At 50.7% G+C, this 20,435-nt stretch overlaps 12 protein-coding genes across 12 annotated transcripts; 5 read left to right on the top strand and 7 right to left on the bottom strand.

Moving 5' to 3' along the window:
• Window positions 1–380: 380 nt before the first annotated feature.
• Window positions 381–1,913, bottom strand: MIND_00857600 (uncharacterized protein; the record flags this gene model as incomplete). Its single annotated transcript, XM_037365239.1, has 9 exons — window positions 381–744; window positions 797–888; window positions 947–1,042; window positions 1,098–1,195; window positions 1,257–1,376; window positions 1,430–1,493; window positions 1,542–1,576; window positions 1,632–1,786; window positions 1,849–1,913. The coding sequence occupies 9 exons, from the start codon at window positions 1,911–1,913 to the stop codon at window positions 381–383; spliced, it is 1,089 nt and encodes a 362-aa protein (XP_037218481.1).
• Window positions 1,914–2,884: 971 nt separating this feature from the next.
• MIND_00857500 (uncharacterized protein) lies at window positions 2,885–4,786 on the bottom strand (the record flags this gene model as incomplete). The annotated part of the gene is made up of 1 exon (XM_037365238.1): window positions 2,885–4,786. The coding sequence occupies exon 1, from the start codon at window positions 4,769–4,771 to the stop codon at window positions 2,885–2,887; it is 1,887 nt and encodes a 628-aa protein (XP_037218480.1). The 5' UTR covers window positions 4,772–4,786.
• A 36-nt stretch (window positions 4,787–4,822) lies between these two features.
• On the bottom strand, window positions 4,823–6,036 carry MIND_00857400 (uncharacterized protein; the record flags this gene model as incomplete). Its single annotated transcript, XM_037365237.1, has 5 exons — window positions 5,849–6,036; window positions 5,642–5,795; window positions 5,344–5,593; window positions 5,167–5,295; window positions 4,823–5,121 (listed from the first exon to the last, which is right to left on the bottom strand). Exons 1-5 carry the CDS (start codon window positions 6,022–6,024, stop codon window positions 4,823–4,825), a joined length of 1,008 nt encoding a protein of 335 aa, XP_037218479.1. The 5' UTR covers window positions 6,025–6,036.
• Window positions 6,037–6,167: 131 nt separating this feature from the next.
• MIND_00857300 (RING-type domain-containing protein) lies at window positions 6,168–6,888 on the top strand (the record flags this gene model as incomplete). The annotated part of the gene is made up of 3 exons (XM_037365236.1): window positions 6,168–6,317; window positions 6,371–6,740; window positions 6,794–6,888. 3 exons carry the CDS (start codon window positions 6,168–6,170, stop codon window positions 6,886–6,888), a joined length of 615 nt encoding a protein of 204 aa, XP_037218478.1.
• Window positions 6,889–6,914: 26 nt separating this feature from the next.
• On the bottom strand, window positions 6,915–7,563 carry MIND_00857200 (Ribosomal protein S19e; the record flags this gene model as incomplete). The annotated part of the gene is made up of 3 exons (XM_037365235.1): window positions 7,472–7,563; window positions 7,273–7,415; window positions 6,915–7,222 (listed from the first exon to the last, which is right to left on the bottom strand). The coding sequence occupies exons 1-3, from the start codon at window positions 7,492–7,494 to the stop codon at window positions 6,915–6,917; spliced, it is 474 nt and encodes a 157-aa protein (XP_037218477.1). The 5' UTR covers window positions 7,495–7,563.
• Window positions 7,564–7,756: 193 nt separating this feature from the next.
• MIND_00857100 (uncharacterized protein) lies at window positions 7,757–8,880 on the top strand (the record flags this gene model as incomplete). The annotated part of the gene is made up of 2 exons (XM_037365234.1): window positions 7,757–7,897; window positions 7,948–8,880. The coding sequence occupies exons 1-2, from the start codon at window positions 7,760–7,762 to the stop codon at window positions 8,878–8,880; spliced, it is 1,071 nt and encodes a 356-aa protein (XP_037218476.1). The 5' UTR covers window positions 7,757–7,759.
• Window positions 8,881–9,240: 360 nt separating this feature from the next.
• Window positions 9,241–11,133, bottom strand: MIND_00857000 (Usp domain-containing protein; the record flags this gene model as incomplete). The annotated part of the gene is made up of 6 exons (XM_037365233.1): window positions 9,241–9,571; window positions 9,625–9,691; window positions 9,740–9,860; window positions 9,907–9,965; window positions 10,013–11,087; window positions 11,128–11,133. The coding sequence occupies 6 exons, from the start codon at window positions 11,131–11,133 to the stop codon at window positions 9,241–9,243; spliced, it is 1,659 nt and encodes a 552-aa protein (XP_037218475.1).
• Window positions 11,134–11,240: 107 nt separating this feature from the next.
• Window positions 11,241–14,209, bottom strand: MIND_00856900 (Metallopeptidase MepB; the record flags this gene model as incomplete). The annotated part of the gene is made up of 14 exons (XM_037365232.1): window positions 11,241–11,419; window positions 11,480–11,517; window positions 11,565–11,825; window positions 11,872–11,964; window positions 12,011–12,058; window positions 12,103–12,331; window positions 12,386–12,472; window positions 12,517–12,811; window positions 12,855–12,909; window positions 12,954–13,093; window positions 13,142–13,273; window positions 13,320–13,340; window positions 13,410–13,493; window positions 13,544–14,209. The coding sequence occupies 14 exons, from the start codon at window positions 14,207–14,209 to the stop codon at window positions 11,241–11,243; spliced, it is 2,328 nt and encodes a 775-aa protein (XP_037218474.1).
• Window positions 14,210–14,351: 142 nt separating this feature from the next.
• MIND_00856800 (Protein kinase domain-containing protein) lies at window positions 14,352–15,808 on the top strand (the record flags this gene model as incomplete). Its single annotated transcript, XM_037365231.1, has 6 exons — window positions 14,352–14,387; window positions 14,434–14,538; window positions 14,584–14,892; window positions 14,942–15,178; window positions 15,227–15,334; window positions 15,383–15,808. Exons 1-6 carry the CDS (start codon window positions 14,364–14,366, stop codon window positions 15,806–15,808), a joined length of 1,209 nt encoding a protein of 402 aa, XP_037218473.1. The 5' UTR covers window positions 14,352–14,363.
• A 480-nt stretch (window positions 15,809–16,288) lies between these two features.
• MIND_00856700 (Protein kinase domain-containing protein) lies at window positions 16,289–17,286 on the top strand (the record flags this gene model as incomplete). Its single annotated transcript, XM_037365230.1, has 2 exons — window positions 16,289–17,133; window positions 17,184–17,286. 2 exons carry the CDS (start codon window positions 16,289–16,291, stop codon window positions 17,284–17,286), a joined length of 948 nt encoding a protein of 315 aa, XP_037218472.1.
• A 45-nt stretch (window positions 17,287–17,331) lies between these two features.
• MIND_00856600 (C-3 sterol dehydrogenase) lies at window positions 17,332–18,750 on the bottom strand (the record flags this gene model as incomplete). Its single annotated transcript, XM_037365229.1, has 2 exons — window positions 17,332–18,190; window positions 18,239–18,750. The coding sequence occupies 2 exons, from the start codon at window positions 18,748–18,750 to the stop codon at window positions 17,332–17,334; spliced, it is 1,371 nt and encodes a 456-aa protein (XP_037218471.1).
• Window positions 18,751–19,051: 301 nt separating this feature from the next.
• Window positions 19,052–20,413, top strand: MIND_00856500 (Nbl1-Borealin-N domain-containing protein; the record flags this gene model as incomplete). Its single annotated transcript, XM_037365228.1, has 3 exons — window positions 19,052–19,499; window positions 19,553–19,626; window positions 19,673–20,413. 3 exons carry the CDS (start codon window positions 19,052–19,054, stop codon window positions 20,411–20,413), a joined length of 1,263 nt encoding a protein of 420 aa, XP_037218470.1.
• Between the last annotated feature and the right edge of the window lie 22 nt (window positions 20,414–20,435).

Below are 20,435 nucleotides of genomic sequence, written 5' to 3'. Positions count from 1 at the left end.
TCGTTAACTGATTCTTGGAAGCAGCTGGCTTTATACGAAAACAACACCACTTGCAACCTTGTCCAGTGAAGAGGCCTCATCCAGCACTCGAGAGCATCTGAATCAGTCCCATCTCCAAATGCCCTGAAGCAAGTTCAGCGCTCTTCAAGTCTCCGTCCGCCCCGCACGGCCGTCAGCACTATCTCACGCTTCCTCCCTCGATCGTCAAATTTTCACAGACGACGTTTTCGCTCATTCCGTTCACACGCAAAATTGTACAGACAACATCTCAAAACCAAAATCAGATGTGGTAAAATACTCCTCGCTCCGCCATGGAAATATATATCGTAGCGTAGATAGATAGGGGTGTAGCTTTGTGGTGGTACAGAACGCGGTGTTACTTACTTGGCGTGGCCATATGAGTCATACCCAACTTCGCGGTCAATAGTGACCTTGACGCCAAGGTTGGCGCGGTCATCGTTTCCCATTGGGAGGGAGCCTTTGTCGTCTCCACTCGACGCATTCTTGGAGTCAGCATCACCCCAAACAGCCTCTGGCTTGGAAGATCGGATGTCGTCGAGAGTGTAAGTGTGTGGCGTTGTATTGGTTGGTATGCCAGAGCGAGTAGAAATCACGTGCGTTGCGCGGGAAGAGTTGGAGGGAGCGGACGATCCAGTCAAAGCGAAGGAGCCACCATGAACGAGGGTACCACGGATACCGAGAACGATACGAAGAGACATCGAGGTGGTCAAGATGGCAGCCATGCTGAGCATCAAGCAGTTAGCAGCGTTAATTCAGGGATGTCGGGAAAGCCGACCTGGTGACGATCGTCTTGATGGTGTCCTTTTCGTCGGTGGGCTTGATGATGAACCAGAAGAGCATGTTGACCATGTTAACGATCCAGATAGCCTGCAAGTCAAACCGGAATGAGACACTGGCTGAGTTAGCGCGGAAAAGGGCAACATACACCATATAGATTGAGTCCATCACGGAGCATCAGCTTCCAGGCACTCAGTGGCTTTGTTGGGAGTGAGTTAATGGAACGCATCAAGGCAAGAATAGCCTAACAGTCCATCGTTCATCTCACGCGGAAGATGATCAACTGAGAAAAAACGCACCGAGGCAGTATACAGGAGAGTTGGCGCTACCCAATAGATACCAACCCAGTTGTGTTTGGGTCCCGCGATGCAGCCTTGACCTTCACGCAGGGGTACAGCTATAGAATTTGGGCTGTCAGCACATCTCGGGCTATTTTAGTGGGCGAACACTCCGCTCACATCGGTAGAAAGCACAGCAAACTCCAGTGACAACAATTTGTACACCGAAGAGAGAGCCCATACCAAGAAGAACGGCGCGACTGCGGTCGTAAATCGCATGAATGCGGATGACATGAATAGCTGAGGGATCGGTGATCGTCAGACCAGCTTGGGAACAGATGAGTGAAGCTCACCAGAGGTGGCGGCAAGTAAGATAGCGGTGCAAATGGGTTCGAAGAGATAGAACTTCTCGCAAGACTGAAGGAAGGAATGAATATACGACGTCGGTGAGAAGGAGAAACCGACCGTCTGCGACCACTTGGTGTCGAAGAAAGCAACAGCTGAAGGAAATTGGGTGAGTATCCAGGTCCGAAGACGGCATTCAGTAGCACGCACCAACAACAGCAAACTCAATCGGCACGAAAACACGGAGGAAGTGGAAAAGGATCTTGAGGACTGGCCATTCACTTGTTCGCATAAGGCGCCATGTGCGAGGCGATAGGACCAGGGTATCCCAGGCTAGGACTGTCAACGAGCACACCAACAAGTATCTTGAGGAAAACATGGAGTTGAGCAATCGCTAACGGCACAGAAAGGAAAACTGTGAACGCACTTGTGAGCGCTAAGATGTGGAGGGAGGTCGAGAGAGGGGGGTAGTTGCGGCAGTGTCGACGTCATTGTGTATAGGAGTAAACCAGCAACGAAGACGGAGGGTGAGGGAATGAACCTGAGAGGGAGAAGAGAAAGATCGGTCGCTTTTACTCACGCGACACCATCAACGATTCCATCATTCAATATTTCCTCCTTCGCTCCCCCCACCGCCTACAGGCAACCAACTGTCTAGAAGAAGAAGCCCTCTGGGAGGATATCGCGCCTCGATTTGTCATTATTAGGCAATGTCCTCCAATGAGTCCAGCTCGTCCATAATACTGTCGTCTGCGACGGCGTCAGCTTCAAGTTCAGCTTCAGCGAGTCCAAGCCATACTCTCAACTCCAATCTTTACTTGTCTGTCTAAATCAACCGGGGCCGAGGCTCAAATAACCATCCATTTCAGATTCACATTCGTTGCAACTCTTCTCCTTCTCCTCGTTGTCTCTTCTGGCGTCATAATCCGCGCTATAATGCTGCGCTCAATGCATAGACGACGCGTAAACAGAGCGCTCGACCAAGGACTCGTCCCAATTTCCGAAAATGGCACCGACAAGCTCTCTTTCAGCGCCAAACCCAAGCTCTTCGATGTGTGGCTCACCGACCAAAAACAGCAGCTCCACTGGTCTGATATCACGGCGAGTGGTGGCGATTCTTTGTTGTTGTTTGAATTAACTCATCAGACTAACAGCCCGTCTCAGTCCAGCCCATATCTTCGATGACGGAGAAGGATTCATCATGGGCATCAACGATGTCTTTGCGCAACAAATCACAGTCGACGATTCGTTCTAAGAACAGCGCTGCATCGTCAGAGCTTGCCACCGATCTGCTTCAAGTCTCCGTTGTCATTGCCATGCCGTGTCCTCCTCACACAGCAGATCCTGACGAGGTCCCTGAAGTCGCCTTGGGTTTCACGCATTCATACGCCGCTGAATCATCATCATGAAAATGTACTTCCTACTGTAGCACCAACTGTACTTACATTCTACAACGATATTATCTAATCTTGATCCATTCCTTCGTCGTCGTCGTCTGCTCCCTCAATGTCCACCAGCTCATCTTCGCTCTCTGATGCCTCAAAATACTCCAAGGTCTCCACATTCTCCCTCAGCCACTTGTCGTCTCTTGGACTCACATAGTCACGGCGGCAGATGAGGACTTGCTTGAGCGGAACTCCCATAGCTTTCCTCGCAATCACGAGTTTCTTCAAGTCCGAGCCCTCCTTGCCCGCCACTCTGACTCCTTCCAACTTCGGGCAGTATAACGGCGACTTTGCATTGGGCTGTGCTTTGAACAAGCGATGGAAAAACCGCTCTTCCTCCCCAGCACAATTCAGATCCATCCGTTTGAGGCTGTCGAGTTGCGCCATGAGCAAATCAACGGCCTTGTCGTTACAATCGAGACAGCTGATCTTGAGTAGCGATAGACCAGCAAGCAACGACCTCGTCGACTGAGGCGCGGGGCCAGCAAGCTGGGCCACAAATTCGGTGTAGTCTTCCTCTGCAAGGTCTAAGGTGAGCTCTTGGAGTTCGGGGAGAACGAGTGACTGCATGAGGGGCTTGACATAATCTGATTCGAGGTAACATAAAACCAAATTGCGCAGGGAGGGAATTTCAAGCTTCTCCAAGTCGCCACCGGGTCCGGAGAAGCAAAGGGAGAGGAACTCAAGTTGAGGGGAGTTTTGGACTATGGCTTGGAAGGTTGCGAAGGAGGGCCGAACGTCACGGACGTGGTATGCCAGCTCGAGTTCACTGATATTGCGCACAAATGAGAGTGATGCTTCCCAATCGAGATGGACTGCCCATAGAGCGAGCTTTTTGAGTTTCGGCGCGACCCCGTTAAAAGGCAGAAACGCCTTCGCAAGCTCGGGCGGACTGAAATGATCTGTCTCCTCGGGATCGCCGCTCTCGTCGTAGCTGTAGAGACCAAACTCTTCAAGAACAGGCGCAGCAGAGCAAGCTGATATTCTTTCAAGAACAGCGTACATCTGCTTGTAGTCATTGACGCTGACTTCGAACAGACGCCAGTCCGAGGCGTATGGGATAATCAGATCGAGAATCTCGGTTAGGTCGTCGAAGGAAATGCAAGGATCGTATTCCTCTTCAGGTAACGCCCCTCCTTCTTCTTGGTCGTTAACAGGAGCGGCCGCTGTTGTCAGCGTTCCCGATATTTGGTCTAATATGACCTGGACCATCGACGTTTGCTCCTCTCCATTGACAACGTACGTCGCATGTGGTAGGGGGGGCTGGTTAGGCCCTGGTTCTTTTGGATGTCCATGAGTACTGTCGATGGTGATGTCAAGAGGAAGCCCATTTGCGCGTTTTATCCAAGTTTCCGCAGCATCGATGGTGACGTGACCGTCAAAGTGTAGTTTGGTCCAGAGGGTATGAGTGTTGAGTGCTATCGACCTCCAATGGCGACAGACGTGAGAAACGAGGACTTGGAAAGGCACAAATGGCTCCTCATCCTCTTCTTCTAACCCATCGTGTTCGTCCTCCGAGTCAGATTCGTCGGGTTCATTGACGGGTAACGTAGTCGATTTCTTCTCAGGGCTGCCCATTTCCACGTCTTCATCAGCCTCTTCATCGTCGTCTGTCTCCCAATGCTCAGCTAAATCAAGGACATCGTCGTCGTCGTCATCGTCTTCATTTTCGCCCTCTTCTTCTTGCATGGTACAGCCAAGCATAAAAATATGAGCAAGCAGCTCTGGAGGGAGGTCATTGACAGGACACCCGTTCTTTGGCGGCACCCAAGGGTTGTTGGCCAGCATATCCGCTTGGACTTTTTGCATCGCAGCCACAGGATCCATTCCAAGCGCGATGTTGGCAGAAACGCGTTCCCTGAGTTCCTCCTCCAGCATCCCGTTGAAATCCAGCTCGCCAGGCATGTTGCTTATCGTTGGGAGGAAAAGAAATTTTGGGGTCACGGTCACATGTTACTACGCTACACTTTTCTGGATCTCATCCTTCCATTTGCCTGCAAATTCCTGAATATCCAGCCCGCTGCTCAGGCTGAGCGCCTCAAATGGGACCATGTTATGCTGGTTGGCCGGCGCATTCGAACTCGCAGCAGGATGTGCCCGTGAATCGATCACGCGGAATATGGGCTCGGATTGAGGGCTGACTGTGACCAACTCCTCGAAACTGAACAGCAATGAGTCCGTCCGTGGTGCATAAGGATTGAAATCCAGTATGTGTCCCTTGGAGAGGTCACGCGTCAATAAGAAATCGAATATATCTAGAATATATCAGGTCAAGTTCGCGGCCAGAAAGATCGGCCTACAATGTTTGGGTCCTGTCCATTTGTCCCGAATGTTTGTTTCCCAAAAGTTTTGGATCGTTGAGACGATGTTCCTCTGAGAAGTTGGATCGTTCAGGAATTCATAATAATTAGTATCACGCTGAGAAATCGCTGCAACGCTTTAGTCCGCCTTTCGTCTTGAAAGAGCAAAACTCAAACCGATTAGGGCGTTGTCGCGCACAAAACATCTCAATTCGCGGCTTTTGTCCACAGGATACCACTTTCTAAGCACCAGCTCAAGCTGGTAGCCCCGGTCTTTTGCGCCACTCTCTGTCTCTGTGCATCCGTCGAAAACCAAGTCGGGTGTAATATCGTGGGTCATAAAGTCGGACGCTTTCAGTAGCATATAGACATCCGCAGGAGATGTGCACTTCAGAGGTGAAGAAGCAGGGAGCACCCATGCAGCATCCTAAAAAATACTTAGTAAGACAAACATGAGAGGTGCAGAGAATGCGACCTGAGGAGACGAGAAGTTGAGCTTGGGGAAGACAGCGCCGTATTGTCGAAGGCATTCCCGGATTTTATCGTCTAATTCCGGGAAAGCGAACCTTGGAAACTCTTCTTCTTCATCGCCAGAGTCCTCGTCGTCAGAGAGGGTGCTTTCGACGGGCCTACACACCCATTATGGTCAGGACCAGACTAAGATCCTACGCTGCCCACAAACACATCATCTGCGCCGACTGGGACGAAGACGCCATCAGAGTGCAGGTATTCGTGAAAGCCAGTCGGGAGCGGTCGAATCACAGTGGATTTTATCGTCAGTGACGAAAATGCCGGGTACCATGCAGAGAATTGGAAGGCCAGGATGTCAGCAGACGTCAATGGAGGGAACAGCGCCATGGTCGTTGAGAGCAAATCCAAATGAAGGTGATGTGACCCCTGTCCAAGATTTTTTGACTCAACGGATGGTCTCAGATGAGTGTCTTTGGAGCTGCTTGGCCAAGCATGTAAGAGACCTCTCTCAGTCTAACTCTCCTCTCACCATGCCTCTACATCAAACATGTTACTGTGCTCAATGCGACCTATACTTTGACTCCATAACTGACAGAGCAGCTCACATTCAGGAAACAGCGACACATCCCGAATGTGGCTATTGCAAGCGTCGGTTTCTGAACAACAACACTTTGCGAAATGTAGGCTGGTCTCTTACTTCGAGTTGTTTTTCATTTGCTCAGAGCAATGACAGCATTATATTTACTCACGATACCACCACTACTGCGCTGCTTGCGAGATCGAGTTTGCCTCTCCCGGCGGCTTGCGTTATCATATAGAATTTGCCCCAGTCCATTGCGATGACAGCGATGACGAGAAAGAAGAAGTTTCGCATGAATGGGAGGAGGAAATGGGGCAGCGAATCTACCCTGAAGAGCCAGCTGACGCGCAAGACGATGATTCTGACAACTCTTGGGAGGATTTTGACGACTATGATTATGAGGATGTGGAGGAGCTGGAGCCCCCCATCGAGATTGAAGAAAAAGAAACGGAAGATGGCGAAAATACCAGATTCGTTTGCCCATTATGCTGCCAGACCCCACAATCGGTTTGCTGCACGCCTTGTGGGCACATTTTTTGCTCGCCATGTATAGCAGCGACATTGAAGCTTACCCAGGCTTGTCCTATTTGCGCAAAGCCAAGCCGAATAGACGAGTTACGCAAGTTATTCCTAGAATTGTCGTAGAGAGCATTGCATGCCGCATAGCATAGAAAATTTGTGAAAAACATGCAAGGGTTTACTCTTCGTCCTCATCACCCTCCTCTTCATCTTCGTCATCTTCGTCCTCCTTAGCAGCCTCGACAACGGCAGTGGCGATCCGGTCCAAGTCCCGTTGGCCGTCTTGGCTGATTCTACGACCACCATTGTCCGTTTGCTCGAGGACACCAATTTTCTCGAGTGCCTGGCAAACTTTGCGCTGGACCGAGGCAGAAGATGAGGCGTGGTGGGAGGGTCGGTTACCACGACGGTTGCGGCCACCGTGCAGCTTTGTCAGCGCGCCAATGCCCACATCTTTGCGGAGGTATATGTGTCGGGCAATAGCAGCTGGAAGTTCATCTTTCAGCAGCTACTCCAAGATCTAAATCCACACGCACCAGCACGAACATAGAACCAATCGGGGTCATAGGGCGCGAGTTCTTTGTAGGCCCCAGTTTTTACGAGGTCAACCCATGTTGGCACCTCGAGCTTGCCAGACCGCTTCAGATGAGAGGCATATGCGGTGATGAATGCGTCTGCGCTGCAAGGAAAAGGGTCAGTTTTTTTGGCTTGCAATATACTCGATGGGCAACACACCTAATATCGCGTACTCCCGGCATAGTGGGTGAGTTTTTATTGTCGGACGACGGCGGACGGGAATGTCGTTTTCTTGAGGTGGTGTGACTGTCACGATGTGTGTCACACTCGTGTGGCTTGCCAGTTTGTGATGGTGATTGACATAATCTAATCTAATCTGATCAACAGCAAGGCGACTTGGAAAGACCCATTATTGAGGCTGTTCATGCACAAATACAAACGCTAGAATCCTATACCGTGTAGATCGAAATGGTGAATAAACATGACGTAATCAACCCGACCTTGAACATGACCAACATGACCCCCTTCAAGGCGTTGCCGACTGAACTCCTCATCGAAATATTCTCATTAGTCCCAGGAACAGACGACCCACTGGTCGCTATAACACTCGCTAGTGTATCTGCTCGCTGGAGGGAAGTTGTTTTGGTGCGCCGTGTCGATTCCGTTATGGACCGAGACTCACTTGTCCATACAAGTCGTCTCCGACAATTTGGCAAAGTATCTTCCTAGACAACAGTCGACCCATATCGGCTTCTACTTTCCAAATACTACTGTGGCTCCGTCATTCTAACCCACTCCAATTTGATGTCCACCTCACCACCTCCGATTCAACGTCAATATTACCCCTGCTATCCCCGCTTTTAGACCCAGAACGGAGGATGCGATGGCGGTATTTTTCCTTGCGGGGTCCGGGAACACGTGAAGAGCATTTCGACTTATCTGGCTATTCAGCCGCCCCATTCGACATCCTCCGGTTCTGCATCCAAGATACCTCGAATGTTGACTGGAGCCCGAGCTATATGCGGACATTCACGCCCGGGAACGAGAGCTGTGGCCATTTTGCAATGAATATATGGGCTCCTGAACTTTGGGTGCCATCCCCCTCAGTGATACTCCCATTCCCTGCTATCACAATCGCAGAAGTCACCATTCCCACCCAGCCCCACCTGCTGCTCCAGTTTCTCTCAGCGTGTCCCTATCTCGATGCATTCTCGCTTGCTGGCCGGCTGCATCACGACAACAGGCCGACACTCCCACTGCCCGTGATCCGCCTTCCCCACCTGCGCACTCTCCGTCTAGTAAGCACTTGCATTACGCGGTCATTTTTATCCTCTATCGACGCCCCTTCTCTCAATGCACTATATCTTGGCCAACTGAACGTTGATTTCGAGCTCAATAACCGGCCAGCTGAGCCAGAAGATGGCGACAGCGACGACGAAGCGCAAGACTTTTCCCCGTTCCCATTCAAGCGACCATGCAACTGGGGTAGGCCTTCGGCGCCTGTTGCTGAGATCCAGCCCGCCATTGAAAACGCTCATTATGGACTGGAGCGATATGCGCACGAAAGACTTCGCCTTCGCTTTCTCTCACCTGCAGCACCTAGAAGACTTCTCCATCGAGGCATCTGACCTGTCCGACAGGGTCATTGAACTACTGCGACCGTTTCCCTCCACAAATGGACAACCACCAAACGTCCGCCTGCCCTATCTTGCACGTTTAGAGCTATCAAACTGCAATGAATTTTCTGGCGATCTCTTAGTCGACGTGCTTGGAGCCAGGTTTAGGATCACGGATAAACCAGATTGGGCGGGAAGGACTCTTGAGGAGGTTGTGATTTCGGACTGTTTGGGATTCAGCGCCTCCCACGCAAACATACTCAGAATGCAGATCGGGGAGCGACTTCAAGTTTAGGATTACTTTTATTCCAATAAAGGGTATAATAATGGACTCGAGGAGGAGGATTCAATAAGATTATTCGTTTGCAACAATTAGCCTGGGACTTTGACTCCGGCAGGCGCCTCTTCTGCTTCGTCTGCTTCATCCCCATCCTCCTCTTCTGGCTCTTCTTCAACCTTGACAGCCGTGGCATCAACATCGCGTCTCTCATCTTCTCGTTGGAGTTCATCTCGCATAACCTGGACGTCGGCATCCACTTTTCTAGCAACACGATCAATTCCAGCTTCCGCCAACGACACGTGAGCCCGGCCAGTCGCAAGATGTGCTGAGCGTCTGGGAGGTCGTTTGAGCCTTCTTCGAGCCACCATAACGGGAACCGAGCATTTCTCCACAAGGTAATGTGATGTCGATCCAAGCAGAATCCTAGTTGTCGTATGAGCAAAAGAATAGAAATAGATAGAACATGGTCAGGGTACCCTTTCAATTGCCCCATACCGCGAGATCCCACAATCAGCATCGTCGGCTCATGGTAGTCGACAACATCTGCAACTCCAGTCAGCGATATTTCCTGACAAAAGTACACAAACCAACCTAGAAGCATATGACGTGCGTTTTTGGCATGCCACGCTTGGCAAACAACAGTGACATGCAGCTTTGTGCGTTGCAGTAAACCAGTTGCCTGTCGGCAAAGGATGTATGCAAGTCCTTGGCGCTGGAAGGCAGTTCAGTAACCGACATCAAGACGTTGATTGTCGTACCTCTTGCTGGCTTCGGAGCTTGGTAGCGCGGTCAGCGGCATTCGGAATAGGTGGATCGACTGCATCAGTTGAGCGAGAAACGTTGAAGTCTGAGCAATGAGCAGACCTTTGTTCTCGTTCTCCATAACATTCACTATCATCATCTCATCCCCATCGCGAATGACCGTTCCAATCCCCCACTCGACCGCGTATCGACTCTCCTCGCTCAGATCGCTGGCGACAATGTAGCGTTTGGGACGTCTGTTGCCCAGTTTGCCTTCGGGGTCGCCTTGCTTGATTGTAATAGTGCATCTATCGCGCTGGAAAACCGGCCGTGAAGTGTGCAATTCTAGTGGCTCTAGCCGTGTTGATTTTCTCCGCCGGGGGTTACGTCTGCCAGAAACACTGCCAGAGCCGGAAAGGGTGCTTGGGAAGTAAGGGTCCGGTGGGACGACGACATTGACTCCTTCTCCTAATGGGTCTACCTCCACATCATCTTGGACAGCGGGAGTGACGATGGAGTTGTGTTCCGTATTGCGCTCTGTGACGGGATCGAATAGGTCGTCGTTGTCCCAGTCATCCTCATCCTCAGTTTCGTTTGCAGTTTCATCGCCAGAGTCATCGTTTTCGTCAACAAAAGCATTACGGGGGCGGACTGTCGTCTCCTCTGATAACTCGATATCGGACTGGGTCAATGGCAGAGCTTGGGGAGTTGGCGAAGGGTCGCGTTGTTGTCTGAATCGGCGAAAAGAGAAGGGCGACTGAGACCGAGCACGCGACCGACTGCGGGACTCGTCTTCTGATACACGGGGGACATGAGATGAAGACCGGTTTGCTTTGCTGCTTTGCTCAACACTACGCCCACGCTCAGCCTCGCCTGTAGTCGAAGTATTTGTGCTTGTGCGAGAGAGAGAAAGGCCGGAGAGTCCACCCATCATCGAGCTAAACGACATCTTGGAAAATGACCCTCTATCCTGTTTAGCCGTTGGCGGCTGTGCCGAGCTTGTGCGTTCGAGGGCATTGATGATGAGTTGTGAGGCCTCCTTGTCGAGCTGGTCAAGTTGAGTTCGGTCAGCGATTGAAGAGGCAATGGAAGAATTGGTTGAACGACGGATGGGTCGGATTCGGGTTGGAGTGAAAGTTCCAGACATGAAAGTTAGGAAATACTCACGTCTATTGCGGCCGTTTTCTGTCGTCCCAGGCTAGTCAGCGATGCGAATGGGCTAAATAACGTACACTCACACTCATCGACAGTCAAAGGTCAAGCAGGGAACACGGTACACAGCCTCACGTGAATCTAGACTCTCTTGGCATCCCTGTTTGACTTTCACTCATTTCCACTGATCCACAGGTATTTACAGTGCAGCTAGTTTATCGCCAAACAGCTCTTTGAGGAAAGCATCACTATTAGGTGGACGCCCCAAAAAGTCATTCAACGAGTCCAACTCTTCCCGACTGCCCCCAAACTTGAGAATCTTATCGCGATAAAGTTTGCCTCGTGCCGGGTCTAAAGGATCACCTTTGAACACCGTGGCTGTAAAAAAAGTACTGAATCAGCAACAAAGGAGCGCGATGAAATCAGAGCTCGACAGACCATACATGTCCGAAGCGAAAACAAGCGAGTAAGTATATCTAAACAGGGTCAACTTCAATCAACACCTTAGAACCTGCTCACTCACCCATAGTAGCCGGCATCGTAGCCTCCAGAAATGTGGCCAAATGACCCTTGGCCGGGGCAGGGCTTGTCGGATTTGACGAGCGAGATCTCTTCACGCATTCGGTTCCACAGCAACGTGTAGTCTTCGTGCTCTACAATGGCGTAAATAACGCACAGGACTCGTGATGAACAAAAATGCATGCCTTGGTCCGTGTGGACTTTGATGTCGAATTTGGCAAAGAACACTTGTCGCAAAAAGAACAGGCCGACATTCACATAGCGACTGAGGCGATGTCAGTCCTGCGATCCGTTCTCAAAATGTCCACTACCTCTTGATTATCTTATCAATCAGATCACCCGAAAGAGGTTCGTTAGTTTTGTAGTGTCTTGACATTTGTTTGAGGACCTCAGGCTCCCAACACCTGTCAAATAGATAAAGAGAAAGCTCATCCAACATATCACAAATACCAGTTCTCGAGCATTTGCGATGGCGCCTCTACGAAATCGCGGGCAACTCTGATCATATGAGTCGGGGACGGTGGATAAGGAAAACCACTTACTTCGTTCCATGGAAACGTGCAAACTTGGTCTGAGAGAGCAAGCCATGGAATACGTGGCCCATCTCATGGAAAAAGGTGACCACGTCGTCGTGTCGCATCAAAGCGGGCTTGTCGGGCGTGGGCTTGGCCAGGTTGGCAACCATGGCAGTCAACGGATACCGACGCTTTCCGTCCGGTGCTGTATACCCAGAAAAGATCGGCCAGACCGCTGCGTGCGAATATTTACCCTCTAGCAAGTGGTGTTGTTGAGTGGTAATAACTGTAGGGCAGGGAGAAGCTTCACCTCTAGGGAATAGATCGAGGAAGCAGTAACCCAAGAATCCACTCTGGTCCTTCGCATCCTTCTCCCATACTGCGTATTGCTGAACCTCTTTACAGTGTTACACCAAATAATTTGAGAATGACTAGATCTACCTGGATGCCAAGTTGTGCCGTTGATGGTCTCAAAGCGAACTCCGAGCATGTTTTGGTAGATTTCCATGATGGCAGGGACCACAACAGAAACCGGGAAATATTCCTTGACCAACATATCATCCAGATCCAGCGAGCTTTGGATGTACTTTTCATCGTAATAGCGATAGTCCCAGATGTAGAAGTGGCCATCGAAAGGAAGCCCGCGTGCTGCATGATCCTTCTCTTTTAATGCTAAGAGAGTTTCTCTGTCTTTCTTGCCCACCGGTTTGAGTTTGTTTTCGAGATCGTCAAGGAACTGCGAGGACTCAGACACCATTTGCGGTTTAGACTCGACCCACATCAATCACGCCTTTGGCAGACTTGACCATCTTGACCTCGGTAATATAGTCTGCCCTGTACCCGTGTAAGTTGTAATCTCTTGACACACGGCGCCGTACCATGTTGGGTAGTCGAGGACCTTTGCAATCTCACGACGCAGGGCCAGGAATCTGTCGACCAAAGGAACATTGATGGCCAAACGTGATTCGTGTCCTTCATAGGCCTTTCGACGCGTTTCTGGATTATTGGCGAATTTGAACTGAAAGACGAATGAGAATCGTGGTCTCACGAAACCAAATACACCTACTACGGGGAAAATGTCCGGAGTCTTGTACGTCACGTCATAGAGCTCAGTGGTGCCTTCGGTCCGTTTTGTGTAGCCCGAGATGACATCTGCGGGTACGCCGTCAAGCTCCTCCTTGGTAAAACTAATCAAGCCCTGGAAGAGATATCAATGGAGAGCTAGATGATGGTGGGGAGCTTACTTTCTCCTCGTTGAAGTTTTTCTGTGGGACGCGTTAACGATGCTAGGAAGACAGGATGTTTAATAAACTTGCATCGAATTCCAAGCAGACTTTGGAGAGCTCCTTCTGGAGCTCCTTTAATTTAGCTTGCTTATCTTCCGGTAATCCCAGACCTGAGCGTTTTCCATCCAGCACCTGTGGAAGACTATCAATGGAGGAGTGTGGGGTAGACAGGGGCACGGGACCATTTTATCGATGAGGCGACGGTCCTCTGAAGAGAGCTGGTCCCAAACCCCACTAGACTTTATATTCTTTTCCGCTGCGAGTTTGGCTTTGAATACATCGACACGCATCGAAGACTCGACGCCATATTCACGAATGAGGCCATCAGCATCTGTCGAGGCATCGCGCAGCTCTTTTGAAGGAGAAACGTTTTGGTAGAATGAAAGAGGCTCGGTGACTACTTCGAAATCTGTGCCCGCGTTGGCAAGAGTAACGAATACCGATTCGAAGTTGCATTCCTCTGGCGTAAGAGCTCCAACTTTATCGTCAATGGCACGGTCCTTAGCAATGATTTCCTTTGTGATGCGTAGGACGTCCTCTGGAGTATCTTGCCATCCTGGTGGGGGGAATGGAGGTGTGAGGGACATTGGTGACGACGGTGTGATGAAAGTTGAGAGCAAGTGGGCGCGTGGAGAGATCGCCTTGAGGCTCGTGAGCTGTCGAAGGAAGTTTGGTGTCAAGCTGGACCGGTTGACCGTGATGCGTCTGCCTAGTTCTGGGTAGTTACTTGTAATGAAAGTTCGCGACACCACAGCTGCAAAGCCCACCGCCAAAGCCGTCAAACCAACTGGAAATTGCCTGGGACGTTTGGGGTGCAACTGCCGAAGAGCGGCATTTTGAAAGGCCATGGGTATAGATTTGAACCGTATCCGAGTCCACCTTGACCCTCAATGTGGCTGAGTGAACGCGGAGACACAGCGCGTAAGTATAGAGCAAAAAATAACTGCCATCGACCTGATCGCGTCGCTTAACGTGACAGCACGCAACTTGTTCTCGACTATCATGCTCGACTCTCCAGAATTGGGTGTATGGAGGGAGATCCACCTGCTTGGGTTGTGCTCACACTGACCAGGACTTTGATATTATGGAGGAGCTCGGTTCAGGCAACCGAGCCACAGTTTATCTTGTGAATTGCAAACGTGGTCGGCTGAGGAATCGCCAACTTGCTCTGAGAAAAGTACGCCTATGAATACGTCTCTCAATCTTTCGCAAACGAATCCAGGTTGTCTCTCCAAACTCATCTGAAATAACACGGCTTTCCGACTCGTCTGCCTTGCACCTTTCCTTATCCCACCCTTCCATCCTCTCGTTGTTTTCTACGTTCTCTACCCCGTCAGCACATTTCCAACTGTTGGAATTGGCATTAGGCGGTTCTTTGTCTTCTCATATTTCCGGCGAGACTCTATCTGAAAATCACCTCCGCTACATCGTCAAGGGTATAGCCGATGCACTACTCTATCTTAAAAACGAAGGGGTTGTTCATCGCGATATTCGTCCATCCAACATACTCCTGGCTACAGACGGTCGTCCTGTAATATTTTCATTCTCCGCATTGTTGCCACTCAGACGCGGGTGGTTAGAAACTTTCGGGCTTTGAGCTGGCAACAGCTTCCCCACCCTCGAAGATATCACTGGATTACTTTGTTGAAGAGGCGCATCATTATGTTTCCCCGTTCGCTCCTCCTCTTCATCGCATCAACCCACTGAGCAATCACCGCAGTGAGATTATCGCTGGTCGATTGCACAGTTTTGAAGCTGATTGGTGGTCCTTGGGCTGTGTTGTGTTTGCCGCCCTTTCTGGCAGACCACCGTTTAGAGTGTGTTGTTTTCATCTCGAGCGAATTTTTATGCTGAAGTCGACATAGGCCGCATCTGTCGACGATACTAATGCCAGGATTCTTCGTGGGTACTGCGAAATTCCAACTGGTATATCCATCGAGGCCCGGCAACTGCTTTCTGGCTTGCTCGAACCTGTAAGCGAAACCTTGGTTTGCATTCATCTGTCCTTTTCTTCTCTCTAGAACCCTAAATGGCGAACACCCCCAAGTGAAATTTTGGCTCTACCTTTCTTTGACGGAACAGCCATTCCTTTGACCCTCACGAGCCCAAATACTCCAGAAGACCTTCGCAGCAAGCATGCACTCTTTGAATCAAGATCAAAGCCTTCAAGTTCAACGATCACTCCTCCGCGCCTCAGACTCAATCGGCACCCTTATGCGCCTAATCTCACTCACGTGGACGATTTCAGGAATACTCAAAAGCGTGCTGCTCTTCGCGACGAACTTCTAACTAGGCGCATAGTCTCCGATCCTCTTCCTTCCAAGTATCAACGACTTCGGCACCACTCTTTGCTGTCGCGAACAAGCCCCAAAACACATTCTCAAGATGAAGAAGCAAACCGTCCAGTTACTTCCCCATACAAGACCAACTTATCAAATGTTTGTTGATTGACGCTCAAAAACCAGTTAACATGGGCCTAGATCTTACCAATCGGAACAACGCGTCCTGTCCCTTTCTCCACGTCTCTGTTACCAGCAGAATCGCACAAAACTGTGCATGGTCAAATCACGGTCTTTCCTTCGCGTTCTTTACTGGTGGACTTTCGAGAATCTGAACGACGACGCGGCCAAAAAGGCACGGAGGTTTTGTTGATAGATTCTCGGGGACTAGAGGTCGTTCCCTGCTCTAATTTCCTTCCGTGAGCTGATCTAGATTTGTGCAGGTGGGAGTTTATGCGGCGCCACATTTAAGCGCGCCATGCTGCATCACGGAACCCACCAAGCAATTCAAGATCGAAGATCTGCCGCTGACGTATTGGAGACAATATAATGACGCCGCATTGCTTGTTGAGCGTATTAAGCAACGGACCCCGAAGGTATTGACTTCAGAATCGTATACCCAGCTTACTAGACTAGCAATGGTAGCTCATGCTGAATCTGGGTTTCGTTCAATGCACCCTCATGGCAAATTCTACCCCTGCGGACATCGAGCTTCTATCGGGACGACCTGCAACTCGAAAATCAGCTAATCCAAAGCAGTCTATTGATAACGCGCAATTGCGGCTCCGCCTTTCTCGCCAGCTAGGTTCTCTTGAAATAGCGAAGCATGTATCTGGAGCTCAAGGCGAAGAATGGACGAAGCGGATACTCAAGACCGTGAAGGAAGACTCGAGCCATATCTGCTCTGCGGATTGGGAGAGCTTAGATGACGATGAAAAGAACGCGATGGAGCATTTGAATCGTTTCTGGCGGCTTTGCGTCTTTCTCGAGGAGCAAGAACGTCAAGTCAATGGAGCCTCAAAATCCCAGTCGCCACAACGAGTCGAGCCACGTATTTCTCTTTCAAGCATCATAAAAAGCAAAGCTCCTACTCCGCCTCGCCCTCCCAGCCCTAGTTCGGCTTCGACCCGCCGACTTTCTGGGGTCTATATTCCTCCCCGACCATTGAAATTCCCAGCACTACCTCCCCGCAGACCAAGCAGCTTTGCGAAAGTCTCTTTTGCGAGCAACGGGGCCAGCATCGAACCCCAGCATCCGTCAGTTACGGGCAAGACACACTTGGCGACTTGGTGCAAGGAGGACGATATTGAGGATGTGCCGCCCCCGTTGGCCGAAACAAAGTATATACCTTCAGTTGGCTGGTGCATCCGACAAAGCTCGCGAGTGACCCAGGGTGGGCGGTACAAGATTATGTTTGTGGACGGTGCGGTTTTGGAAATTGACGTTGATGAAGATTGGGCCGAATTCACGGGCCAGGATGGTTCAACCAAGAGGTGGGTATCCTTGAGCAAGCTATGAACAGACTGACCGATAGTGCTGCCAGGTATAATATCCGAACGGGGAATATGATGCGACCGATTGCAGACAGGATGAAGGCCTTCGGAGAGTTTGTTTCTATGTTCGAAGAGCAGTCTACCTCCCGATAGATTATTAAGCTGTTTACTAAGCATGCTTATGTGTGGTATATGTAACTACTTTTTCTGAGCAGCCGCCAGATGCTCCTCCTTCCACCAATCCACCATCAACTTGACACCCTCCGCAACGCCAACCTTGGGCTCGTAGCCCAATAACCTCCGTGCTTTCTCGACATTGTGCCATCGATGAGCACACGAATACGAGACTTTGAATCGCGTGAAAGTTGGGTCCGTCCCTCGTAGCCAGCCCCACCACTCAGCAGCGCTTGCAAAAAACATGCCTAGTTCTCTCGGTAACACCCACAGCCGTTTCTTTTTGCGGGCTTCAGCTTGCTCGGGGAAGAGTGGGTCCAGATGGTGGTATATGAGCCGGGTGAAGTCCCAGAAATAACAAGGTTCGCCGTTGGTGATGAAGAAGGCCTGGCCGGCAACTTGGAGTGGGGAGCTGTCCGGGTCGGCTAATTTTGCTCGCGCAATTGAGTACTCGGATAGAGCATCGAATCTGGTGCGAACTGCTGGCCGTTGCTCTGTGGCGATTGGACGACTCCAAGCTGCTTGGATTGCATCAGCATTTGGAGGGGGTGTGACACATGGACCGAGCGGACGGGCTTGAGAAGTGGGAATGCGATGAGCGCCAGTGGTCAGGCTGATGGAGGGAAGGCTGCTGCGGACAATGCTAGCCTCTTTCTGGTTCAATGGTGGTACCTCTTCGGGATATTGGGGAGGTTCGGGGAGTTCAGACAGCGGTGGTCCAGGTAATGGGTCGTCCAATCTGTCGGCAGCAAGCAAATGAGCCGCAGCGACGTTGCCGACGTAGGTCCAGTCAAACAAATTTGTATTGTCGCCAATTTGAAAGTGGGTTTGACCGCGTTCGTAGACCTGGTATATCCCAGCCATTACTTGACGATCTCCTGGGCTAAAAACGAGTGAGAACATAGAGATAAGGTGGAGAGAGTAAACGCACCCGAAAATACCCGCGGGCCGCAACGCCACAGTGAGAAGTCCGTTCTTCCCATTGGCGGCGAGGACAGCAGCTTCGGCTTGTGCCTTGGAGTCGTTGTAAGCACTCTTGGGCACCTTGGGGAGCGGTGTCCGCTCATCAACGTCAATGAGGTCATCGCCAGTGAAGACGATACCCGCAGAGCTGGTGAAGACCAATTTGCGCACGCCAGTCTCGATGGCGGCAGCAATAATTGCGTTTGTACCGCCAACGTTTACACGATAGTAGAGGTCCGAGTCTTCGAGTTTTAGGGCTGCTGGAGGAGAGGCGGTGTGGATAATGCAAGTGGTGCCAGTTTTGCGGAGAACATCAGCGACCTGAGTTTGGTCGGTGATGTCTGCAGGGTAGAAGGGGACGTCATGGTAGCGCTGGACAATGTCTAGCACTGCGACAGTGTCATGGCGGTCGAGAAGTTGCTGGACAATGTGCCTGCCAACGAAGCCACTTCCGCCAATAACTAGGTAGATGTCGGGCATTGGAGAGAAAAAGCAATCGAACCACCATTCGAAATGTTTTTGACACGCCTCGTCACGCACACGGTCACGCTCTCACATCCTCCTTCAGAGTCCCTTCAGTCCTTTAGCTCAAGTTCCTAGGGCCGTTGTGGTACGAGTTTTGGGGGGTGTACAACCCTTTCAATATTGGTTATAATTACCAATTACTTTATTTGTGTAAATACCCCTGGTATAGCTAGGATCACTGGTGAAGAAAACAAGGTCGAAGACTCGAAGCCGATGTAGCTTTATTCGCTCTAACTACGCGTCCAACGCACACAATATGTCGAAAACATCTCAGCTCAAGGGGGTGAACTATGCTGTAGGGTCGGTACGCGTTGTGTCGCGGATCACGTGGCCGATTTCTCTTGTGTTGACGACCACCATGTTCACAGAGTCGGAGAAACACCATCTCACTACCAACCTCAACATCGAGGTCCAGCATCGCCATACCCAGCTTACATCATGGCTACACGACCATTTGGAAAACTTCACGCTGCACCAGGAGGGTCTTGTTTCGAGAATACCCAAGCAAGTCCGCGCCATGACACTGCGCGATTTCCAGAAGTACAATGGCAACATGCAGAATGCACTCCGTGCTGTTCAGCGAGAACGACTGGCTGCCGTTGGCGCCACTGAAATCGACAAATCAACCAGGAAGAGGAAATGGGTTGCGAGCCAGGAGACGGAGAACGAGCCGCCTGCGGCCTCTGAGAAATCTTCCAAAACAGGTTCGTCGCTGTCAATGGTCTTGTCCCCTGTGTTTATGTTCATCACCTTCAAGCACGTGTAGCGTCGCCAGAGAAGAAGAAACCCGTTCCGCCTCGAATCCGTGTTCTCTCGCAAACAGCAAATAAGGTCTGTTCTTGTCATGTCTGATTTATCGCTTGCTAAACTGAGTTAGCCGCGACCGTTTGGCTCCCCGAGTCCCCAGAAATCTCGTGCACCATTTAGTACCTCGACACAAAGCCCACGACCCATGTCACCTACCAAGTTCAAACCTACTTCATCTTCCTCCCATACCCGAGTCCCTTCCCTTGCCACATTCAACCCCGCTGTTCCCAAGACGCCAGGCTATCCAACAGGTAGTCTTCGCTTACCGCGCAAACACGAGAGCATGTTCAGTCTGAACGGTTCTCCCATTGCCAACCCACATGACCTTGAACCAGTGGCAGCACCAACTTTGAAGCGGACAAAGAGTAATATTACAATCTCGCGGGACCCGTCATTCACCCAAGACGCTCGCTCACGTACCACTTCGCAATCTTCGACCACCCAACATCAATCTTTTTCATCGTCTTCATCACTCGATGGTGGTGTTGCCCTCCACCCTACACATCCCTCCGCGCCCCATGAGCGAACGAAATCCGAAGTCAAGTTCAAACAATTCAAATTTCCCCAGGCGCCAGTAGCGGAATCTGTACCAATAACCCCTGCTCCTCGACGGCCACTACATACCCGCGCACAATCTACACTTCCCATCACATTATCGACCAAGGACGGCCATTTGCTTACTTTCGATGCTCTGGAAGCTTCGCCCGGACAACTGGAGGCATTGGAGGGCATTAGTAATAGTGCGAAGAAACAAGCACGGGAGGAGATGCGGCAGTTGGTTAGGGCTGCAGTGGACAAGTGGACTGTCTGAGGATCGTATTTACTGCCAACAT

Source organism: Mycena indigotica (genome assembly GCF_014461135.1).
Source record: "Mycena indigotica strain 171206Taipei chromosome Unknown Mind.scaff0007, whole genome shotgun sequence".
Lineage (NCBI taxonomy): Eukaryota > Fungi > Basidiomycota > Agaricomycetes > Agaricales > Mycenaceae > Mycena > Mycena indigotica.
The sequence above is the reverse complement of the archived record's forward strand: the minus strand, read 5'-3'. Positions and strand labels throughout refer to the sequence as shown.